This window comes from Acinonyx jubatus, chromosome C1 (genome assembly GCF_027475565.1).
Source record: "Acinonyx jubatus isolate Ajub_Pintada_27869175 chromosome C1, VMU_Ajub_asm_v1.0, whole genome shotgun sequence".
NCBI lineage: Eukaryota > Metazoa > Chordata > Mammalia > Carnivora > Felidae > Acinonyx > Acinonyx jubatus.
In genome coordinates this window covers 18,242,620-18,264,951 of record NC_069381.1, presented here as the reverse complement: position 1 = coordinate 18,264,951, position 22,332 = coordinate 18,242,620, and the positions used below count along the sequence as shown (strand labels likewise).

At 41.1% G+C, this 22,332-nt stretch overlaps 1 protein-coding gene across 1 annotated transcript in view; it reads right to left on the bottom strand.

Moving 5' to 3' along the window:
- CLIC4 (chloride intracellular channel 4) overlaps positions 1 to 22,332 on the bottom strand; it is a 64,425-nt gene that overhangs the window by 20,001 nt on the left and 22,092 nt on the right. Inside the window, exon 2 of the mRNA XM_027060053.2 lies at positions 9,779 to 9,888. Within this exon, the coding sequence (XP_026915854.1) occupies positions 9,779 to 9,888 (110 nt within the window). The remainder of the gene's footprint in view (positions 1 to 9,778; positions 9,889 to 22,332) is intronic.

Genomic DNA, 22,332 nt, shown 5'->3' with positions numbered 1-22,332 from the left:
AAATGACTTCAGTACGTAAGAGATAGCATAACCAAAAGTAAGATGCAACATAGAAAGGGCAAAACAGGATAGCGAACAGGAAAGGCTTAAAATACGTATTAGATGAGAATTTTGTCCAAATTCATTAAAAAGCCATCAACAAGTCAAACAGGTAGGAGTCAAAAGAAATTGATACACGATAGATAAAATAAGTGGACACGTGGAAAAATGTAAAAACAAAACAAAAAACCAATTACCAAAGAAATTCAAGAGGAAACTATGACGACATTTCCTTCCTATTAATTAGGGAAAACTGAAAATACACAGAACACTGATAAAGACGGCAAAATTGGATACTTACAGCTACTAATACCACAGAACACTGGTACCACCCTATTAAAAATCACAGTGGCTCGCCTGAACCCATCAGCGAATCCTAGAATCAATAATATGACCCAATACAGTGTGATCCTAATGATAAAAGACGGAGCGTACATCACTATCTATGAGGCATCCTTACAAAAAAGTTGACCCTGAATCTAGAATCAAGTCTCTTAAGGCAGCTGTCTCTTAAAATGTGGTCTAGGGGACCCTTTCACCAGGTGGTCCATAAAGTCAAAACCATTCTCATAATACTAACACGTCACTTACTTTCTTCACCCTCATTCTTTCATGCCTACAGAGTTATCCATACACTACCTGGTGTGTGATGTCCCAAGGTAACGTATACAGAACCAGATGAGAATCTGTCTTCTGTTAAGGCAGACGTTAGAGATGTACAAAAATGGAAAGCAATGCCACTCTTCTTTTGTTTTGGTAAATACATTTTTTAAGACATATTTGTTCTAACTAGTAAATGTTTTTTAAATTTCTCAGCTTTAATTTCTAATACAGTAAAGTTGACAGATACAACCCACACAATTGAAAGCTCTTTGAGGTCCTCAAATAATTTAAGTGTATAAAGGACTTCTGAGACCAAAAAGTTCATTTGCAGGAAACATGAGGAGTTGCTGAACAAAGTTAAATGATACCACAAAGAAGCCATCAGCCAAATACAGAATTTGGGACGTTCTGCAGTTCAATGGAATGGATTTCCACCAGTCAATGGCATGAGGGAAAAAAGTCACAAATGGGGGCTGGAAAGGACTGTTGCAGATTAAGAAAAATTTAAGAGACATAACAACCAAATGTAATGAGTACAATTTGTTTAGATCCTGATTTGAAGAAAGCAGTCAAAGAAAAAAGATACTATGGAGACAACCAGGGAGATCGGATCATATGCTGGGGACTAGACATGATAATGACAGTGTGGTTGGGTAAGAAAATGTCCCTACTGTTTGGAGACATACAGTGAAGGGTACAGGGTTGGAATGACAGTGGGATTCGCTTTGAAACTTATTAGAAAAAATAGGGACACAGCAAATGGTTAAAATCTTGATAACTGAGTTGAAGTTGTGGGGAAGTTTATTCTATTCTTGTGTATGTTTGAAAAGTTTCAAAATTAAAAAGATAAACCTTAAGAAACTTAAATGTTAAAAAAGCAATATATTCCTTCAAGCAACTTCCCCCCCCCCCCGCCATACTATTATAGCCCTTCCCTATCACAAATGCACAGAATTTAAAAGGGTATCTTTTGTTTTTAAAGCTCACCCTTCTTTTTTTGTTGTTTATTTGAGAGAGAGACATGGGCCCAAACCCATGAACTGTGAGATCATGACCTGAGCCAAACTCAAGAGTAGAACACTCAACCAACTGAGCCACCCAGGTGCCCCTTAAAGGATGTCTTCTAATGCATCATGAAGGTGAAATACTTTGTCACTGAAAATAATGTTTAAAACAGAGTGTGCCCCAACGTCTCATCCCAGCTTATCAATTTCCCTTGGTCTTATTCATATTCCTTCTCTGTCCCTCTCCTTTTTTTTCTCCCTACACTCCCATTTAGGTTTAGAAAGCATTTCATCTCCTTATGACTACATTCCAAAAACAAAGAGACTTATTAATGTCTGCTTAGTCCAAATTTTCTAACTCCAAGCCCCCTCAACCCAAGCTCTAGAGCCCATGTCCCTTTCAGGCCAAAGAAAAAGAAGACGTATTTTCTATGACTTGTGTAAGAACCGAAGCTCTAAAAGAGGACTTTTAAAAGTCAAAATCTGATTTGATGTGCAATTCTGATTCCTTTCCTGAGCATACTTTGGTCTGAAAAGGTAAAGCTGAGCACAAAATGACTGGAATCATGAAAGCTGAGCAGTCTTCCGGCTGCACACATATTTAAACAGTGGTGGACCCTGTGAGACTCCCGAACTCAGGTAAGTATCCAGGTCGGAGCAGGTCCTTTTCCAGGTGTCATTTCTTTGGTTTGTTCAGTTATCCCTTTTCACGCCTCACCCTGACCATCTGTTCATCTGTGATCACCAACGGGCCCGGCAGGTCTTCAAGCCCCCTCACGTTCCAGCTCACAGCTCATGACTGTTCCCAGCTACCCTCCATTTCCTGCTCAACTCGGGAAGACCCTGTACATTACCAACGGTCCAGAAACCCTAACAGTTCAGGGTTTAAACAATTTATTTTCAAATCTCAACATTTTAAAGTTAAAAAAAAGACTTGTTTTGTTCCCACGTTATAAAACCTATCCATCCGCATTTTTATGACTAGCAGTCGATTAATGCCTAAATGTAAGGTAATAACAACATACGTCTGTGTGTTTCACAAATAATTTTTTCATGAACAGGGTAGAGTTAGACAAAGGGGAAGAAAGGGACTGATGCTTTAAAAACAACATGGAGGGAGGGCAGCAAAATAAGTAACAGCTGTTACTTCTATAATAAATTGTAACAGCTTTTAGCTCTCCAAACAAATTTATTAGAGGAGGGATAAAGTTGGCATGGCAGAGAAGAAAGAGCCAAAGACTGAATCAAAAGGATGTGGTTAAAGTCTCAAATTGAATAGTTCTGCCATCCATCCACCAGCTATGTGACTAAGGAAATCACGGCCTCTGGATTTCCTCCTCTGCACTGTGGACATAAGCCCTGCTCTGCCTGTGAAGATCAAATCAAATAAGGCCTATGAAAGTGAACTAAACCAAAGTACGCAAAGGAAATCCATGACGGCTTTCAGTAGCACACTAACACAGCATTCTGCAGGAGATGAGACAGGTGGTTTTTAAACTCTACTTGAGTCTGATGGTTCAGAACCGGTTATCTAGCATTGGCTGACTGGTAATAAGAAATCTGATCAATAGAGGCTCATAAGTAAAGTGAAACCAGGCACGCGATTACCAATTTTCTGTTCATATTAGGGACTAGCGGATAGTCCGTTTTGTTTCTGCCAAAAGCCTATCTAGATTTTGAAAAACCAAAGGTGACGAAACTATTTTCCAGGATTAAGTGTTGACATGAAGGAGAACCATGTTAGGTCCTTACCCCAAGTGAAAGTAAATTTGAGAAGAAACTTGAATGCCTCTCAACGGAATAGCGGACTTCAAATAAATGTTCAAGTTGCAAACACTGAGGTGACTTAGAAGCTTTATCAGGTCATCAACCAAGCAGAATCTCCCCTGGCACTCCAAGGCCTCAGGTGTTGTTTGACCCACAAGGTTCACCTTACAGATGCTTCACAGAAACTTAACATTTCAGAAGCGCAGCGTGACAGACATGAAACTGAAACACAGGCAACGGCTCAACATTTCAGGCCATCCTTGGCTTATTTCATAAAAGCCCTTTAATAAATCCTCAATGATTCATTCAAGCCCATTCAAATGTTTTCCTTAAGTGACATCTAGAAAAAGCAAAGTGCATACAATTCGTGCTTTGAGATAAGAGCACAAATACTCTTCAATGTTTGAGGTGTCTTTTCTTGTTTTTTTTAATGTTACTTATCTGAGTAGTCTTTTTTTTCTTTGTCATAGTAGATGAACAAACATATTCTATTCTCTCCTGTTTTGCTTCTAGATGAAGAAAAGGAAAAATAAAGAGAAACAAACAAATACAAGAGACAGAGGAGGAACCTCATAGGACCTAATACTTTAAGCAACTTAAGTGGCTTAACTTCAATTGAAAGTTAATTCAGTACACTTGCAACAATTGGAGAACACCGGGCAGGTGACTCAGGTCCAGCTGCTTCTTAGAAGATGAGCACAGTATACTCCTAGGACACTGGAGCCGGTTCTTAAAGGTGACCTATCTGTAACTAGCTGACTCCACTAAATGGCGAAAACAAAAATACTGAGTATGTAGACCTTATATTCTTAATTGAGTTCCTTTTGAAGGTACTGATTTTCAAGACATAAAATTCATCCATACAAATCAAGAGAATATTGAACACTGTATGGCAAGTATGGGGGAAAAAAGTTAACACCAAAAATCCTTGGTTTCAGAACACTGTACTCCTATTAATTATTCTTCTCTAGGTTTGCTATAGTCTAATACTAACGTCACCAACTGAATGAATGAGTCATGGATTCACCAAAACATACACGCCAAGGTCCCAGTTACTAAGCATTTGTCCCAATTCAACCAGTTAAAGGATTTTCTTTTGATTAAATGTGGTATGCTGCTAAACCTTCGTCTACTTTAGCGTCAGTCTGTGGAGCAATCATGTTAAAACAAAACAGCACCCATGAACTGGTTTCACACCCAACTTCAATAATTCTTAAGAGAGTTCATCAACACAGTTTATAGAGTTGACGCTAAGTTTAGAAGAACATCCACCATTAATCCATTTTTCTAATCCAGCTCTTAACCACCTCAACAGGATTTACCATCTTTGAAGTCATTTTGAAAAAGAACATAAAGATGTGGCAGTGAAGCTCTCTCTCTCTCTGTATGACTGTCCGTGGCTGTCTGTCTGTCTCTCTCTCTCCGTGTTTCTGACCCTCCCCCCCCTCAAAACACTACACATGGGGTGTACATATGATTCATAATGCGTTCATGAGACACACATCTTGATTTGTCGTGGTAACAAGGGCTTTGTGTCGCTCAAGTCAACTTTGCAAAGGGGAAGAATGGAGTCTGTACCTTCCTGACTGGCCAGTAGCAGGCAATGGATGATTTCTCTAAAAGGCTGGCCTGTTCCATTCCATTTAGTCTCTCTGCATGTGTCATCCACACTGTTGTCACCACCTGGAGACCAAACTGATCTCTCAACTTGCTGAAGACAGTTTTCAGAAGGGTAGAATCACAGAGACATGATAACAAAAGCAAACTACCTGAAGAATCTAGAAATCATGGGGCGCCTGGGTGGCGCAGTCCGTTAAGCGTCCGACTTCAGCCAGGTCACGATCTCGCGGTCCGTGAGTTCGAGCCCCGCGTCAGGCTCCTTGCTGACAGCTCAGAGCCTGGAGCCTGTTTCCGATTCTGTGTCTCCCTCTCTCTCTGCCCCTCCCCCGTTCATGCTCTCTCTCTGTCCCAAAAATAAATAAAACGTTGAAAAAAAAAAAAAAGAATCTAGAAATCAGATTTTGTTCTGAGTCTATAAATGCCTCTCAAGAATACGCAGAACTATCAGTTTTATAGCTCCATGGTAACTTGTTAAATGATTACAAAATCGTTCAAGTTTAAACCGTCCTAATAATCTTCCAAAACTTTATGCTATTATTATTGCAACTTACAAGTGAGTCTTACACAGTCCCTTACGAATGGTGTATCAGCATGTGAAGCAGAAGGAAATCATTTATGACAATGCAAATGATCGGCAAGTTTCAGAGTTTACGGTGGAAATGGGAAAATGGAAACATGTATTTCCCAGACTTTTTTTTAATAAATTTTTTTTAATGTTTATTTATTTTTAAGAGACAGAGACAGAGCATGAGCAGGGGAGGGGCAGAGAGAGACGGAGACAGAATCGGAAGCAGGCTCCAGGCCCTGAGCTGTCAGCACAGAGCCCGACGCGGGGCTCGAGCTCACAAACCGTGAGATCGTGACCCGAGCCAAAGTCGGACGCTCAACGGACTGAGCCACCCAAGCGCCCCATATCTCCCATGATTTTTAAAAGCAGTCTTCTCCAATTTATTTATTTTCTCAGAGAACATCACAGAGGAGGGATTTTATTCACTGGTAATATACCACCACTTTGACAACAAAAAGCTAATTTCTAGGGCGCCTGGGTGGCTCAGTTGGTTAAGCGTCTAACTCCTGATTTGGGCTCAGGTCATGATCTCACGGTTCATGAGTTTGAGCCCCACGTCTGACTCCGCTGCTTGGGATTCTCTCCCCCACCCACTTCCCTGTGTGCTCCTCCCGCACGTGCATCTTCTCTCAAAATAAATAAGTAAACTTAAAAAAAGGTTCATTTCTTAACGTTATCATTTCTCCTCTCATTCCCCAAAACTAGAAAAGCTTACCTAACAAATATGTGACAAAATATGGCCACACTTAGATATATCCAAGTCAGGGTCTCAGCATGTGAACAGGGGTGTGTGTGTGTGTGTGTGTGTGTGTGTGTGTGTGTGTGTGAGAGAGAGAGAGAGAGAGAGACAGAGAGAGAGACAGAGAGAGACAGAGAGAGAGAGATAGAGAGACAGGGGATGGGGAGTCTACTGTTGTCATTCTTCCTTCTTTCTCCTCCCCTTGCCTGCCTCTCAGGCTTATCTGTGCTCCAAAGATGCTAATTGTTGATATAAAATTTTTATAATTAAGTATAATGAAGGTAGCAGAAGTCTTCAAAGATTGTCATCACTGCCACAAACCTGTCCAGCCAGTGACAATGAATTCTATTCAACAGAAGTGTCTGAAAATGGTTTGACGAGTAGTAAAAAGTACCCTGAACAGTGTTGAGTACACAGTAGACACTGGGGAAATCTTACTTTTTCCTTCCTTTTTCCTGAATTTAGAAACAAGGTAACTGACCTCCAGAGAAGACGAGGCATCTTGCCCGAGGTCCCACGGAAATAAGTGACAGGGCTCTCTCTACACGGAACCAGGTCTCTATCCCTAATCCATTGCTCCCCATTTGATGACATGTGATAACACCTTTAAATATGCTCCCAATTTTAATATTTTCGTTTCTATTCATCTGAAGATCTTGCTTAAATGGTGGCTGATGTAAAGCCCAAATTCCTTCCGAAGCCTGAGCACTTTTTTTTTTTTTAATCTCCAATTCTGCAATACAATTGCAGCATGAACAGAAAATGAGGTTTAGGAATGACTCCCACTAAAGCATTAAGGCAGCACTGGCAGGCAAGCCGAGGGGGATTGTTCTAAGCCTCACAGGGGCTCATGAATACCACCAGCACAGTCATTAACATCAATTGAGATTCAAAGAGAACGTGTCATACACTGCCAGAACGAGAAACTGGCTTGTTCTTATGGATGAAATGTCACGGAACAATAATTTTTTCAGAGCACAGAGTGGGCCCCGAAATAGCTCTCAGTTGAGTCCCACTGCTCTCCACTGGTTTGTTGGGCGGTCGGCAGTCTTCACCGAGGAATTGTAGACAATTACCGGGAAAAGTAGGAAAATCAGCACCGTAGGCATTTTCTCCCCCCTCAGCTTTTTAGAAACGGTCCTGTCTAAAGTTTTTAAAGTTAAGAACATACTGTGAGAGGTACGTTTTTGTTTTTTTTTTTACTACAGGATGCTTGATTCCTCTGTGACAACTTCATTTCACAACGATGTTTTGAGCCAGCGTTCACTCTCTTTAAATCTGACTCAAGACTTTAAGTGTCTTAACTCACTGAAAAGGTCTGGAAGGATAAAGACCAAACCTAGATGCGACGGTATCTGTGAAGCGGAAGCTGCTGACCAGGGGCTGGAGGTGGCACGGATTCGTTACCAGGTACTCCTTATATATACATGTATAATTGCCCTTGAGAAGGTTTTGGATGTACTGTAGACCCAAGATTTCTGAAGGAAACTACGAAATACAGGCTCCAGTGTCAAGTGCTGTTGGTTTCACACAAAGCCTAGGAAAGAAACAGACATCTTCTCTGGGGGGTAATACTCACTAATGAGGGAGCCTTGAATCCCTCAATCCTACTTGCCACGTGTCACTTTTCACACGCAGCGTATATTACTCTGAGACACATACACATCCTCAAATATCAATCCACGTACAGAAATAATGCCGTCAAGAGTTTGTACAGGAAGAGTGAAAGAGCCATTATGAGCTCACTTCCTTTCCTGAACCAGACTCCCTTCGTTTATGGCACTGTTGCCGGTCTGTGCCACAATCACGCACTGTGTTGAGCTGCTCAAAGAAGGCTTTTTCGAAGCACGGCCGCCAACTCACTTGCTCCAAGCCAAAAATGGAATAGGAGAAATCTGTGTATTTTAAGACACAGTAAGGGTGTGTGCCTGGTAGCATGGTCTATTTTTAGAAGTTACACTGGGAAACTTGCTTTTTGAATGCATGTGGGGGGGGGGGGGGCGGACAGTCATAGAAGGGGAACTACTTGAATTATTTCATTCTTCCAACAGCTCTGTCCAATATGAGGTGGCACACCTTTGAAACAGACTATAGTTTTAACTCTTACTGTCCCCAAAGGCTTACCTTACCTCTGCCTTCAGATACATAATTAACGGGTTCCTGGACGACTTCCTGGATTATTTTCAGTAAATAAATTTTAAGACTCCAAAATGTCAAATAAGGGCACTAGCAGTAAGTAAGTAAAGAATAAAGTTTAAGCTACCGACAGAAATGCAGGGAATGCTAGCCTGGAACTGGAAATGGGATGATAAAAGTCTCGCTTTGTGACGCCCAGAGGGATAACATGCATGACTTCTGCCACCCATGTTTTTTCCTGGACGCTGTTCGTGACTGATAATGCTTAAAAAAATGAGCAACAAGCCATGTTGTTGCGTGTGTGCAAGAGGCATACATTTCCACTGCCCAATCCTAGATTTCCTTTTGTTATAACTGTTCTTAACCCTTGATTTAAATCTCTTCTTTTTGGGGCGCCTGGGGGGCTCAGTCGGTTAAGCGTCGACTTCAGCTCAGGTCATGATCTCGCAGTCTGTGGGTTCGAGTCCCGCGTTGGGCTCTGTGCTGACAGCTCAGAGCCTGGAGCCTGCTTCGGATTCTGCATCTCCCTCTCTCTGTGCCCCTCCCCCACTTGTGCGCTCACTCTCTCTCTCTCTCTCTCTCTAAGTAAACATTAAAAAAAAATTCTTTTTAATAAATAAACCAATCTCTTCTTTTCCCCTAAGTATGAATGTTCTTCACGTCGAGCCTATTTGCTGAGGAAGAACAGAGGGGCTCCTGAACACAAGGAGCCTATTACCTATCAGGGCCCTTCCCAGTCCTCTCCACTTGGGCCTGTGGAGGCAGAGTTAGAAACAACTCTTCACCGAGCAAGAATAATCACAGGGCCATGGATAATGGCTCTTATTTCACAATTATATTTAACCAAATATGGCTAAAATCATATTACAGACAGTTCCCTGTAAAGGAGAATAAATAAAATAGCCCACAGTCGTATTCGTCCTCCTAAAATCCCACTCTTGTCTTGAAGGATCCAGATAATATACACCATGAGTTTAGCACCTTTTAAATGAAGAAGCTGTCTGCTTAGAAAGTTCTTCATAGTTCCACGTTTACACTGGAAAGTCAAAGATCCTGGTGCTGGTCTTGAAGTTAAGAGTAAGGATACAGTAATTTCCTAAAAAGACTGAGTGGCCAGTAAATGCAATTTACTGATATTGTGAGTTATCCATAATACTTACACAAGTTAAATTTGTCCACAAATCAGCTGAACTTTAATAAATGTATTTCCTTTAAAGAGCATATACATACATAGGGAGGGGAGAGGCTCAAACTGAAAACACTATACACTCAAGTTAACTTCCAACCACAACAAAATCTTACCTTTTCAGGTCCACGGTTGTGACACTAAATACAACTCCTTTGAGCCACAGAATCATGAAGAGCCTCTGGGAAAAGGGGCAGTTTCCTATGCTCTCACCATCACTCCCAGCCTAGGAAACAGAAATCAACATCGAAAACCAGGGTCAGAGGGGTGACATTCAAAACGAAAGACTTTCTTCTGACTTATAATCAGGGGTCCAAGAAGATAGCAAAAGTTGCATTACAGAAGGAGTGGAAACTCAGGTTTCTGTTATTTTGCTCTTTCATTTGCCTCCTCTCTTCTTAAAGATGGCCAGTCTACTATAGCACCGTCCTAGAAAATTTTCTGCAAGGGTAGAAATGATCTGTATCACCACTGTTCGACACAGCAGTCATTTGTGACATATGGCTAAAATGACTGCTTAAAATGTAGCTAGTTTGAGGCTTTTCATTTGCTTTTAATTAACTGTATGAAACGTAAGTCATTTCCTGTTCTATGAGACAGTATTCTTTACAAGGCAACATAAAGAGGGAAATTCACAGGTGTGTCTATTTCCAAAAAGTTAAAATCATCACCAACCCCTCCTCATTTAAAAAACACTCATTATAAAAATCCCATATCCTGTTTTACATATTCAGGAGCAAGAGAATAACAAGATATCTTTATAATAAGCTATTTGTAATCCTACTTAATGTGAATGGAGCAGCTGATGACTATGACTTCCCCAAGCTCAATGATGAGGTAGAATTTTCCTAAAAATCAGTGGGACAAATCTTTAATTCCATCACATGTGCCCCCAAGTTTACAAAGCAGGGACAGGGGAAGCAGGAAACAGGAGGGGGGAAAGAAAGCATACTGGAAGAGAACATTCTAACACTTGCTAGGGAGAAACACAGTCCTCTTCACCACAAAGGGTGGAAAAAGCCAGAAATAACTTTCGACAACTCAAAGATGAATGATTCAAGTACTATTTATTATCCTAAAGTAACTCTCAAAATATTCAGAAGCCATTTCAGTAAAATGCTACATTAGTAAAGTATTCCTAAACTAATGGGGAAATAGGGTGGAGTAAAAAAAAAATAATAAAGTCGTTAACCGATTAAACACAACACAACTAACAAAACACACGGGTATAAAAGGAGGATCCCAGAACCCTTCCCTCATCAGCATGGGAGAGTTACAACTAAGCTTGGTTAAAAAATAATAATAATAATAAAAATCATTCTTTATCAGAAACAAAACATATACAGAATTGTAACCAGACTGACTCATGTTAATTTCTAGTACTGCAACTTGCACAAATCTTGACTTCCTGCAGAAGGTCTAGTTCTTAAACTTTAAGGTGATTAAGAATAATCTAAATAAGGGGCACCTCGGTGGCTCAGTTAAGCATCCAACTCTTGATTTCAGGTCAGGTCACGATCCCAGGGTCGTGGGATTGCACCCCCGTGTCAGGCTCCACACTGAACCTACTTAAGATTCTCTCTTGGGGCTCCTGGGTGGCTCAGATGGTTACGTGTCTGACTTGGGCTCAGGTTATCATCTCACGGTTTGTGAGCTGGAGCCCGGCATCAGGCTCTCTCCTGATGGTGCAGAGCCTGCTTGGCATTCTTTCTCTTCCTCTCTCTCTGCCCCTCCCCCACTTGTACCTTCTCTCACTCTCAAAATAAATTTAAAAAAATTTTTTTTTCTCTCTCTCCCCTGCCTCTCTCCCCTGCTCTCACACTCTCTCTAAAATGAAATTTAAAACAATAATAATAACCTAAATAAGACAGTTTGGATAGAAGATTTCTGGGCCTTATACCCAGAGATTGTGGACTGTGATTAAGAAGAATGCTTGGGTGGAGCCCAGGAATCCTCATTTTGTTACAGGCACCCAAGGAGATCACACAGCAAAGCACCTGCTAGTCACACTGAGAAACACTGGTGTGGGAAGGGTCAGGGTGATATTCCTTGGACAAAGCAGAGTCAGTTCATAAAACTAAGTCATCCAATGATACAATGTAACAAAATGGTACACAAAGCTGCTTTTTTGAGGATGCTGGCTATCCCCACACACAGAGAACACTGATAACATAAAAGTGAGTTTATCACAGATAATAAAAAGTTAAGGTATTCTCTTTCTGTATATGTTGAGGATTAATATTTTTACACAAGGCTGTGGCTTTAGATACTCAAATTTTATTATCATTCTTGTTTTGTTTTGTCTTCCCCTCCTGGTTTTAACATGCTTTTAGTAACTACAAGAGGGGCACCTGGCTGGCTCAGTCGGTTAAGCATCCTACTCTTGGTTTCCACTCAGGTCATGAACTTGCAGCTTGCAAGTTTGAGCTCTGCATCGGGCTCTGTGCTGACAGTGCGGAGCCTGCTTGGAATTCTCTCTCTCCTCTCTCTCTGCCACTCCCTTGCTCGCTCTCTCTCTCAAAATAAATAAACTTAAATATATAACTACAAGAAAAAGTGTACCAAACTTCAGACTTCCTAAAAAAGCAGTATAGTTTGGTAGCCAAAGAACAAGTCTGACTCACTTTGTCCTATTCCATTTGTTTAATCTATGAAATGAACTATAATTTCCCAAAAAGTCTGCCATAGGAGTGTAAAATAATTAAGTTGGTAGAGAAGTTGTAATAACGATGTTACATAGAGCCACTTGGAAAGACATTCAACCGAAGGCAAGCCGGATGTAAATAGCGATTGGCTACAGATCAGAAACACTGCACCATAACCCCTATGACAGTCCGCAGAGCATATGCAACAGTAGAGACAGAAGCACCCTGGGACAGGGACGCTGCGTGAAGACCCAGTCAGGACACGAATGCCCCTCTGCCTTCGCGCACTTACTTCCCTCTCGGGCATGTCTAACGCTTGTTACGCATCCCGCACTCCTTATACGATTCTCTTATACAAACACAAATAAAAGTATGTGTGCTCTTTAAAGCAGATCTGAAAAACTGCTTTTCATTAACTAAGGCCAAAACTCAGGACAATTCAAATGAGAAATATTGCCAACTACAAGTTTTTCTGAACTTTTAACAGCATAAGATTGGGAGCTACTAAAAGGATGTTTTCATCAGGTATACATACAGTGAAACTGGAAAAACTTGGATTTCTAGAAGTCACAAGTCAAAGACTTCCTCCTTTAATCCATGTTGTAATAAAATTCCATTTAAACATTTCAATAAAATTCATTCAAGTTAGAGGATCAAAATTACACTCTTCAATATGAACTACGTTGAACATAACCTATTGGTACAATGGACTGAGGAGGACATTGTGGTACAGTGGAATGCATTATATGCTGGAGATCAAGATACCTTTATTCCATACCCAGTTCTTTATTATAATAAAAATTAACACATAGGTATATCTAACAATAGCATCTAAGAAAGTATGTTTAAAAAAAAAACTTTGCTTTTTACTGCTTCTAACAGTACATTCATGATGTTAAAGATAAAAATTGAAACACTACAGAAAGTCAGAGTTCCTCTACCTTTGAAACATTCACTAGTTTGTTCCTTATTCTTCTTAATTTTTATTTTCTATGAACATACTACTTTTCTTTTTCCAATATGTGATCGCTGGGGCGCCTGGGTGACTCAGTCGGTTAAGTGTCTGACTTTGGCTCAGGTCATGATCTCACGGTCTATGAGTTCGAGCCCCGTGTCGGGCTCTGCTGATGGCTCGGAGCCTGGAGCCTGCTTCAGATTCTGTGTCTCTCTCTGTCTCTGCCTCCCCCCTGCTTGTGCTCTGTCTCTCTCTCTCTCTCTCAAAAATAAATAAACGTTAAAAATTTTTTTAAAAATATGTGATCGCACCCTACATAACTCTTTTATAATCTGCATTTTTATTCCCAATGTAATGTAATCAACCCTGTGAAGGCTGTCATGCCCTCACCAGGATGGTGGCCAAGAGGGTCAAGGGGGGCGCCAGGGCTTCCAACCCTGCCAGGAAGAGGAAGCCCTACTCCCCCCTGCTCGGGTGCACATCAGAGGAGGCCCAGTACAGAGCAGTCAGACATTCACCGTCAACCAGAGGTAATGAGGCCACCCCACTGGGGTATCAGCGGAGGCCACTGTAGACATTGAGTCTCTGACAGTAACCAGGCAGTGCTGTTGCCCTTCTCCCCTCCCAGCCCCCTCCACAGCAGTGTCACAGAAGTCTTATTTGAGTGTTAGGGAAGCTTAAACAAAGTTTAAACAAGAGCCAGAGTCTCCTAACATAATATGAGAAGGTACCGGTTTCAAGCAAGAATCGCTTGTCATACAAAGAACTGTATCAAACTGAATGAAAAAGGCAACCAACAACGCGGACATCAGGATGATGGAGATGTTAAAATTTGCTGACAAACATTTTAAAGCAGCCGTAATAAAAGTGCTTCAAGGAGCAAGGAAGACCAGCCTGAAACAAGTGGAAACACAGACTCAGCCAAGAAGTAGAAGGTGTAAAGAAGAACGAGATGGAAATTTCGCAACCAAAAAAGAAAACAAGAGAAGAGCTCAAAGGATGAGCTTCAACTGCCAAATGGAAGGCACAGAGGACAGAATCACTGGACAGAAAGGCTGGATAGAAATCACTCCCTCTGAACAGAGAAAACGTAGACTGAAAATGTGCTACTTCCTATATGTTTCCATATTTTGATGCCATCCATCAAACAGTTATGTTTGAAGGCTTCGTTTATGCTGTTAATCCAACAATTTCATTTCTATAAATTTATTCTGTAGAAACATGTATACAGATGCCCAGAGACAGAGGAGCAATGAAGCACTGTTTGTAACAGCCACCCACCGGAGACCACCCAATGCAGATCGATAAAGGACTTATTAAGTTATAGGCCACCACCAGAGGGGATGTCTGGGCTAACCGCTTGGCCTTTGCTGCTATGGGTAGGGGCAAGGTCACAGCTTTTTTTTTTTTTTTTTTGAGAGAGAGAGACAGACAGACAGACAGACAGACAGACTGCGAGCGGGGAAGGGCAGAGAGAGGGAGACACAGAATCCGAAGCAGGCTCCAGGCTCCGAGCTGTCAGCGCAGAGCCCGAAGCGGGGCTCGAACAGACCGTGAGATCAGGACCCGAGCCGAAGTCGGATGCTTAACAGACTGAGTCACTCAGGCACCCCTAAAAACTTTCCGTCTTAAGCTTAGGCTGCCCGTTCCTGGTTCTTTGGCCAGGGAGAGCAGGCTTCTGTTAGAAAGGTTTTTGTCTGCACCTGTTGGTGTTTCTAGGCTGCCGGCTCCTATAGCTCCGAGTCTGGGATATATCGAGACAGAAAACAAAAACTAAAAAACAAAAAACAGACAAAAAACAATTTATCTACTCTATCTTTCCAGAAGCAGAAGTCTCTCAGAAGTATTAAAATTAGAAAGCAAAATTAAAAATGTAGAAAATGTGGTATATCCATACAATGGAATATTATTCAACAGGAAGAAGCAATAAGGTACTGATATACACTCTAAATTGGATGAACTTTGAAAAATTATGCTAACTGAAAGGAGCCAGGCACCAAAAACCATGTAGCATATAATTCCATGTATATGAAATGTAAAAAACAGGCAAATGTAGAGAGACAGGAAGTAGATTAGTGGTTACCTACCTAGGGCTTCTGTGGAGCAGGAAGGAAGGAAAGGTCGGATAAAAAGGGATGTTTTTCTGGAGTGATGAAAATATTCTAAAATTAGACTGGGGTGATGGCTGCACAACTCTGCGAATATACTAAAAATCACTGAATTGTATACTTTAGATGGATGCGCTATACGCTATATGAATCATTATCTCAAAAAAGCGGTTTTAAATATACAGGCACAAAGGGCACCTGGGCAGCTCAGTTAAGTGTCAGACTTTGGCTCAGGTCATGATCTCACAGTTCATGAGTTCAAACCCTACATCAGGCTCTACCTGCTTCCGATCCCGTCCCCCACCCCCCCCATCCCTCCCTCGCTCATGCTCTCTCAAAAATAAACGTTAAAAAATTTTTAAATACACAGGCACAAATTACAAATATAAATATATACATACCAGATAAATGTTAACTTGGAATATATAGTTCTAATATCATGATCTCTTATTAAAAAACAAACATGTCCATGTTTTCTCAAAAATCAGAAAACCCAAATAAGGCAAAAACTTGAATAATCCCACCGACACAGAAATGACTACCAATTTCCAGGTAAAGGCTGGGTCTAAACATTCATTTTAAATGTTCTTACAAAAGGAGCAGTTCTGGGGAGCCTGGGTGGCTTGGTCAGTTAAGCGTCCGACTTCGGCTCAGGTCATGATCTCACGTCCGTGAGTTCGAGCCCCGTGTCGGGCTCTGTGCTGACAGCTCAGAGCCTGGAGCCTGTTTCAGATTCTGTGTCTCCCTCTCTCTCTGCCCCTCCCCTGTTCATGCTCTGTCTCTCTCTGTCTCAAAAATAAATAAAACGTTAAAAAAAAAAAAAAAAAGGAGCAGTTCTGCTTAACTTGCTATCTGGGGCTCCTCTTACACACTCACTATTGCTCACCCTTCTCCCTCCAGGCCTCTGTTGTAATTCCTGAATTGCCTAATACCAGTATTTAATCAGAAACTTCCATATTAACTCCTACATTGCTAAATAGGGGTCAGTGGTAGATGCCATAAATATTTTAATGTTTTACTAATTCAAGGTTAAGGAATGGTTCACTTAGAAAACCTAGTTTAATCAGTTGTTAGAATAGTCATTTTAAAACACCCAAGAAGGCAAGTTTGAACTCCATTCCTCCTTTGTGACTAAGGGACTGGGGGGAGGGAGGGGCCGCAGGGGGTGACTAGGGTAAGAAAGACAAACTAGGAACTTAAGATAAACCTGTGCTCCTGACCATTAAATTATTTTCCTTGACATACTTTCTAAGGAATGTATATAACAATATGCTGCTAAAAGAGTAAACTTAAAAACCTTAAGGCTTCATTTACCTTTACTGTGCATTCTACCTAAATTTGCTATCTGAATACACTAAATGGCTTGCTTTGATTTAGATTAACTTAAAAGTCTCAAAACAACATCATAAATGGGCAAAGTCACCTGGTTTCTATTATTCATTTCTTCAGAGATTTTCCTAAACACATGCTAGAACCAAGGTTTAGAGTCCTGAGGTTTAACAAGCCTTCACTCATCTACAGGGTTTGCAGAGCCTGTCAGAAACAGGGTTCAGAATCAGACATCTGGGGCGCCTGGGGGGCTCAGTAGGTTAAGCGTCCGACTGAGGCTCAGGTCACGATCTCGTGGTTCACAGGTTCGAGCCCCACGTCTGGCTTTGTGCTGACAGCTGGGAGGATGGAGCCTGTTTCCCATTCTGTGTCTCCCTCTCTCTCTGCCCCTCTCCCACTCACACTCTGTGTCTCTCTCTCTCTCTCTTCAAAATTAACATTAAAAAAAAAATTTAATAAAATAAATTAAAAGAAAGAATCAGACATCTGGATTTTGAATCCTGACTTCACTACTTATTAGATGTGTAATCTTTAGTAAGTTACTTAACATCTGTGAAACTGGACTTCCTACGCCATGTTATTAGGGGGTCAAGTCTGTTAGGGTACACACAGTTCTTGGCACATGGTGAGAGTTTGGTAAATGTTACTTGACTTTAAAGACACTTCATGCACAGAACTCAAGCCCTAACAACAGGTTTTTAAGTTGGAGCACTTAGTCATTAGAATCTCCAGTCACTTTATTCTTCCAGAAAATGAGAGAGGGAAAAGAATCACAGAACTAAGTCTACAAATAAAGCCAAAGGATACGGAGTGGAACAATTCCTGTATCCCAAGCTCTGGCGATGTAAATAAAGCAGCCAATGGCAGGGTGTGGGAAAGACCTCAGTTGCTACCATTTTCTTGTTCAGTATCACCAACTCCTGAAGTCCACTGTGCAATTTAGAGAAGAACTGATTCGTGTGAAATTACATGAGGATACCCAACTACCAGGGTTAGATGAAACTCCAGGCTAGGCTGTCTGAGTTCACATAAAACATTTACCTTACTGAAAATGAACTCTCTACTCTCCCAGAACAAGCTCTTTACATGTATTAACCTCGTTGATCCTTGCATTCTCTAATTCAGCAGAGGACGGTGGTTAATTAAGAGCCAGACTCACACAAAGCCACCACTTCCTGTGTGACTTTGGAAAAGTGACTCAACCTCTCTGGGCCAGTCTTCCTCGGGCATAAAATGGAAACAATAACAGGACCTACCATTGGATTGTTGAGGGGAACTGAATGAGATAACACCCCAAAGGGCTCAGAACAGCACAACTGCTCTAAAGCCAAGACACTGGGAGGGAGTTATTCACTGCATACCTTTTACACTCTCACATTTTTTGATATTTGTACTATGCACATGAATCTTTCGTCTTAAAAAAAAAAAAGAAAAGAAGCAAGGCGGGTTGCCAGGGTGGGGGTGCCAGGGTGGCTCAGTAGGTTCAGTATCCAACTCTTGGTTTCGGCTCAGATCACGATCTCGCAGTTTCCTGAGTTCAATACCCACACTGGGCTCTGTGCTGGCAGCACAGAGCCTGCTTAGGAGTCTTTCTCTCTCCCTTCCTGTGCATCCCCCACTCACGCTCTCAAAATTAATAAAGAAAGTTTAAAAAAAAAAAAAAGGCAAGCAAACAAAAGCCTTCCACCCCAAACATATGAAAATGAAGTAAAACAAAAGCTACAGAATGAACGTGGAAAAGTTCTGAAGATGAATGACAGAGATGTGACAGAATGCACAGGAGCAGCATTCTCACATCTCAGGCTACGGAAAAGTCCACAAGTGCGTTTAAAATGCAGATTTCCAGGCCTCACCTCCAGACATTCAGATTCAGTAGGTCTCTGGTGAAGTCCAGGAATCTGCAATTTTTAACAAGTGTGTCAAGCAATTCAAATTCTGATGCATTTGGTGGGCAGACCACATTTTGGTAAACAATGACCCAGAAGAAAAATGTGCCAAGAAATAAAGACTGGAACAAAGTTTACTCCACAGTTAGACTTTGAATTTGAATTCCTCGTGATGCCTTTTGGACTCTGCTCTTTGTAGGCCCGCAACCTGGTCACTATTTGTTAGAGGCAGTTTGGGTACATAACAGCCGCCTCCCATATTGTAAAGGAATACTATGCTATCTGGCCTCAAACCAGGGCATATCAAGACTTAAACGAAGCCAACCTAAAGCCCTTTAGAAACCTAAACACTCACATTCAAGAATATTCTTTAAAAAAAAAAAAGTTTATTTATTTATTTTGAGAGAGACAGAGACAGAGAGGGACAAAGAGAGAGGGAGACAGAGAATCCTTAGCACAGAGCTGATGCAGGGCTCAAACTCATGAAACCATGAGATCATGACCTGAGGCAAAACCAAGAGTCAGATGCTTAACCTACTGAGCCACCCAGGTGCCCCAAGAACATTCTTATTTACACAAACTAAGAAGCAGAAGCAAAACAATGTTTCTAAGGGTTTGTCTTACAGCCAAACAATGTCGAGGAAATAATGGTGTCTGGAGTCCTCTATAGATCAAGTCCTTTATGCTGTGGGATGGTTAGATCTGGTTTAAAAGAACTATAATTGCAATTACTAGATGACATTACTAAATGATTTGACTTCTCAGGAGGAAAAAAAAAAGATTCTACTATAATGTTAGGGACAAGGACCAATACCTGAATTGAAAAACAGAATGGGGGGGGGAGGGGGCGCCTGAGTGGCTCAATCAGTTAAGCATCCAACTTTGGCTCAGGTCGTGATCTCGCAGTCCATGAGTTCGAGCCCCGCATCGGGCTCTGTGCTGACAGCTCAGAGCCTGGAGCCTGCTTTGTGTGTTTCCCTCTCTCTCTGCCCCTCCCCCACTCATGTGCTCACACGCGCGCGTGTGCGCTCTCGCTCTCTCTCTCAAAGATAAATAAAAAACACTAAAAGAAAAGAAGAACAGGTTGGTTTTCCACTTAGAAGCCATGTAACTTTACACTAGGCAAGTCACTTAACGGCTTTGCCTTTAGTTTTCTCTTGTAACGGGCAGTCCTAGCGTAGGGGTTTGGGGGTGGAGACTGAGTTACAGATGCTGGAAACTACAAGGTTGTGATACAAGAATATATTCCTACTCTTAGAGAGCACAATGTATGGAACTTCAAGAAAAGGAGCAAATGATAAAGCAAATGGGGTAACATATTAATAGGTAAACCAGGTAAAGGATGGTCTTTGTACTGTTCTTATTCCTGCAACTTGAAAGTTTGAAATTATTTCCAAATTAGTGGTTTTTAAGTTATTCATTTAGTTTCCACTTCTGTCCTAATAGTTTCTAACTATAACTCATTTTTAATGTACCATTTATATATTATCTCCAAGGGTAGATAAAAATCAATCTTTTTAAATTAAATTTTTTTGCTTTTTAATCATTCATCAACCATACGAGGACCGACATTAAATCCTGGAGATCCGGTGCTGGATAAGAAAAGGCTGTCCCTACATTTGTAATACCTATGGTCTACAAAGCTGAATCTGAATAATATAAGAATGTCAGAACACACTAAAAAATGAAAATCAAAACAGGATACAGTGAAACTCAAAATACATTCCCCAACCTTATCACAACTGAAATAGCACTTCAACATTTTCTCAAAAGTGTCATAAACATCCCCCAATAAATCACGGTTCTGGGAGTTTCAGTTTTATGGGCTTTTGCCACGGCTGCTCCTCTGCATTGGTGATTCAGCTTTTAACAGGAGACTTGTCTGAATCACTGAACTGAGAAAGCATTCAAAACTGCACAAAAACATGTCTTTTCACTTTATTCTCAAATACAAAAAAAGGAGGGAGCAGGTAGAAGAATAGACAAATTTATCATACTTTACCATCTAAAATAACCTTCTAAAATTTACAGTTATTACTAAAGTCATCGAGATTCAAAGTTACTTGAAGGCAGTTGGGGGAAATCACTGAAATACACAATTCAGCCCACTGTTTTAGCTACATGTCAGGGTTTAATGATAAATCTTCCTTTTTTAAGCTGCTTCTTCTACCCACAACGATGGAGAGTTAAACCTGTTGAAAGGCAAACAATTCGTTTTCCAGTAGTTTCTAAGGCTATTTATTTCCTTTAGTAAATCACCACATTACGATTCAATTATCCAATGTAGCTGATAGTTTAACTTAAGATTAAAAAAAGCCTGTAAACATGTACAATTGTCTTTAAAAATGAGTCATTTAAAAATGACACAGTTCTCACTTCTTCCTCAAGATGATTTACCAACCCATGTCCCTGAGGACCCTACACCACAATTCCGTTATCCCCTCCCGTTCATCCTGTACAATAAGGCCACGTGAGTCAGACACTTTTGTGACTCAAATCACATCATCTTCCACAAAAATGCCCACTGCCACACCTGTCCTTCAGGTGAAGCTCAAGCCTCACCTTTAAGAAATCTTTCTAGATCACTCTAGCCCAAACCAGTTACCTGTCCTCTCACCTTCTACTCTGGCTTCTCAGACTCTGATGTCAACACAAATCATCAGATCATGTCAAAATGCAGCTTTGGCTCCAGGAGATCTGGGGTAGGGCTCAAGATTCTCCATCTCTTACAAATTCCAAGGGCATAGCAAGCCTGTGCCACTTACTTAACAATGTACTGAGTTGCCTTGTGATCTCTTAAATTGTTACTGTGTATTATCGGTTTCCTATTCATATCCCTGCACAGTTATCTCCTGAGCTAGCCTGTAACTTCAACTGAGATGGCATACATTTTTTTCATCTTACCATAGGACCTCATCTGCTACAGATGCTTTACTACTTATTAGCTTTCCATTGATTGCTAACAGTGAAAGCCTCGGAGTTACAAAAAATGTGCTCCAGGTTATTAGCATAGAAAAAAATATATTTATTAAAGTCAAATCTTCTTGATTAATGCTTCTCGAAAATTTAAATTAGTTCTCCAAGTGAACTTGGAACACAGCTAGCAAATTACAGAAGCCACTATAGCAAACTCTGAGAATTGCCTGCCCAGTATCCATTCTCCTACTTGTTATTGCTGATAGAAGTCCCATTTATAAAACGGGAGTGGGGCACCTGGGTGGATCAGGTGGTTAAGCGTCTGACTTCAGCTCAGGTCATGATCTCCCGGTTTGTGAGTTCCAGGCCTGCGTTGGGTTCTGTGCTGACAGCTCAGAGCCTGGAGCCTGCTTCAGATTCTGTGTCCTCTCTCTCTCTCTCTGCCCCTCCCCCTGCCCATGCTCTGTCTCTCTGACTCTCAAAAATGAATAAACGTTTTTTAAAAAAGTTTTAATTTAAAAAATAAAATAAAATACAAATAAAATAAAAGAGGGGCACCTGGGTGGTTCATTTGGTTAAGTGTTGGACTTCAGCTCAGGTCATGATCTCGAAGTTTCTGAGTTCAAGCCCCACGTTGGGCTCTGTGCTCACAATTCAGAGCCCGGAGTCTGCTTCAAATTCTGTGTCTCACTCTCTCTGCCCCTCCCCTGCTCACCCTCTGTCTCTCTATCTCTCTCAAAAATAAAAGAAACATTAAAAATTAAAAAAGAAAGAAAGAATTCCCATTTTTGATCAGGTATCCATTCTGTCCTTCCCCCAAGGGACACAGGG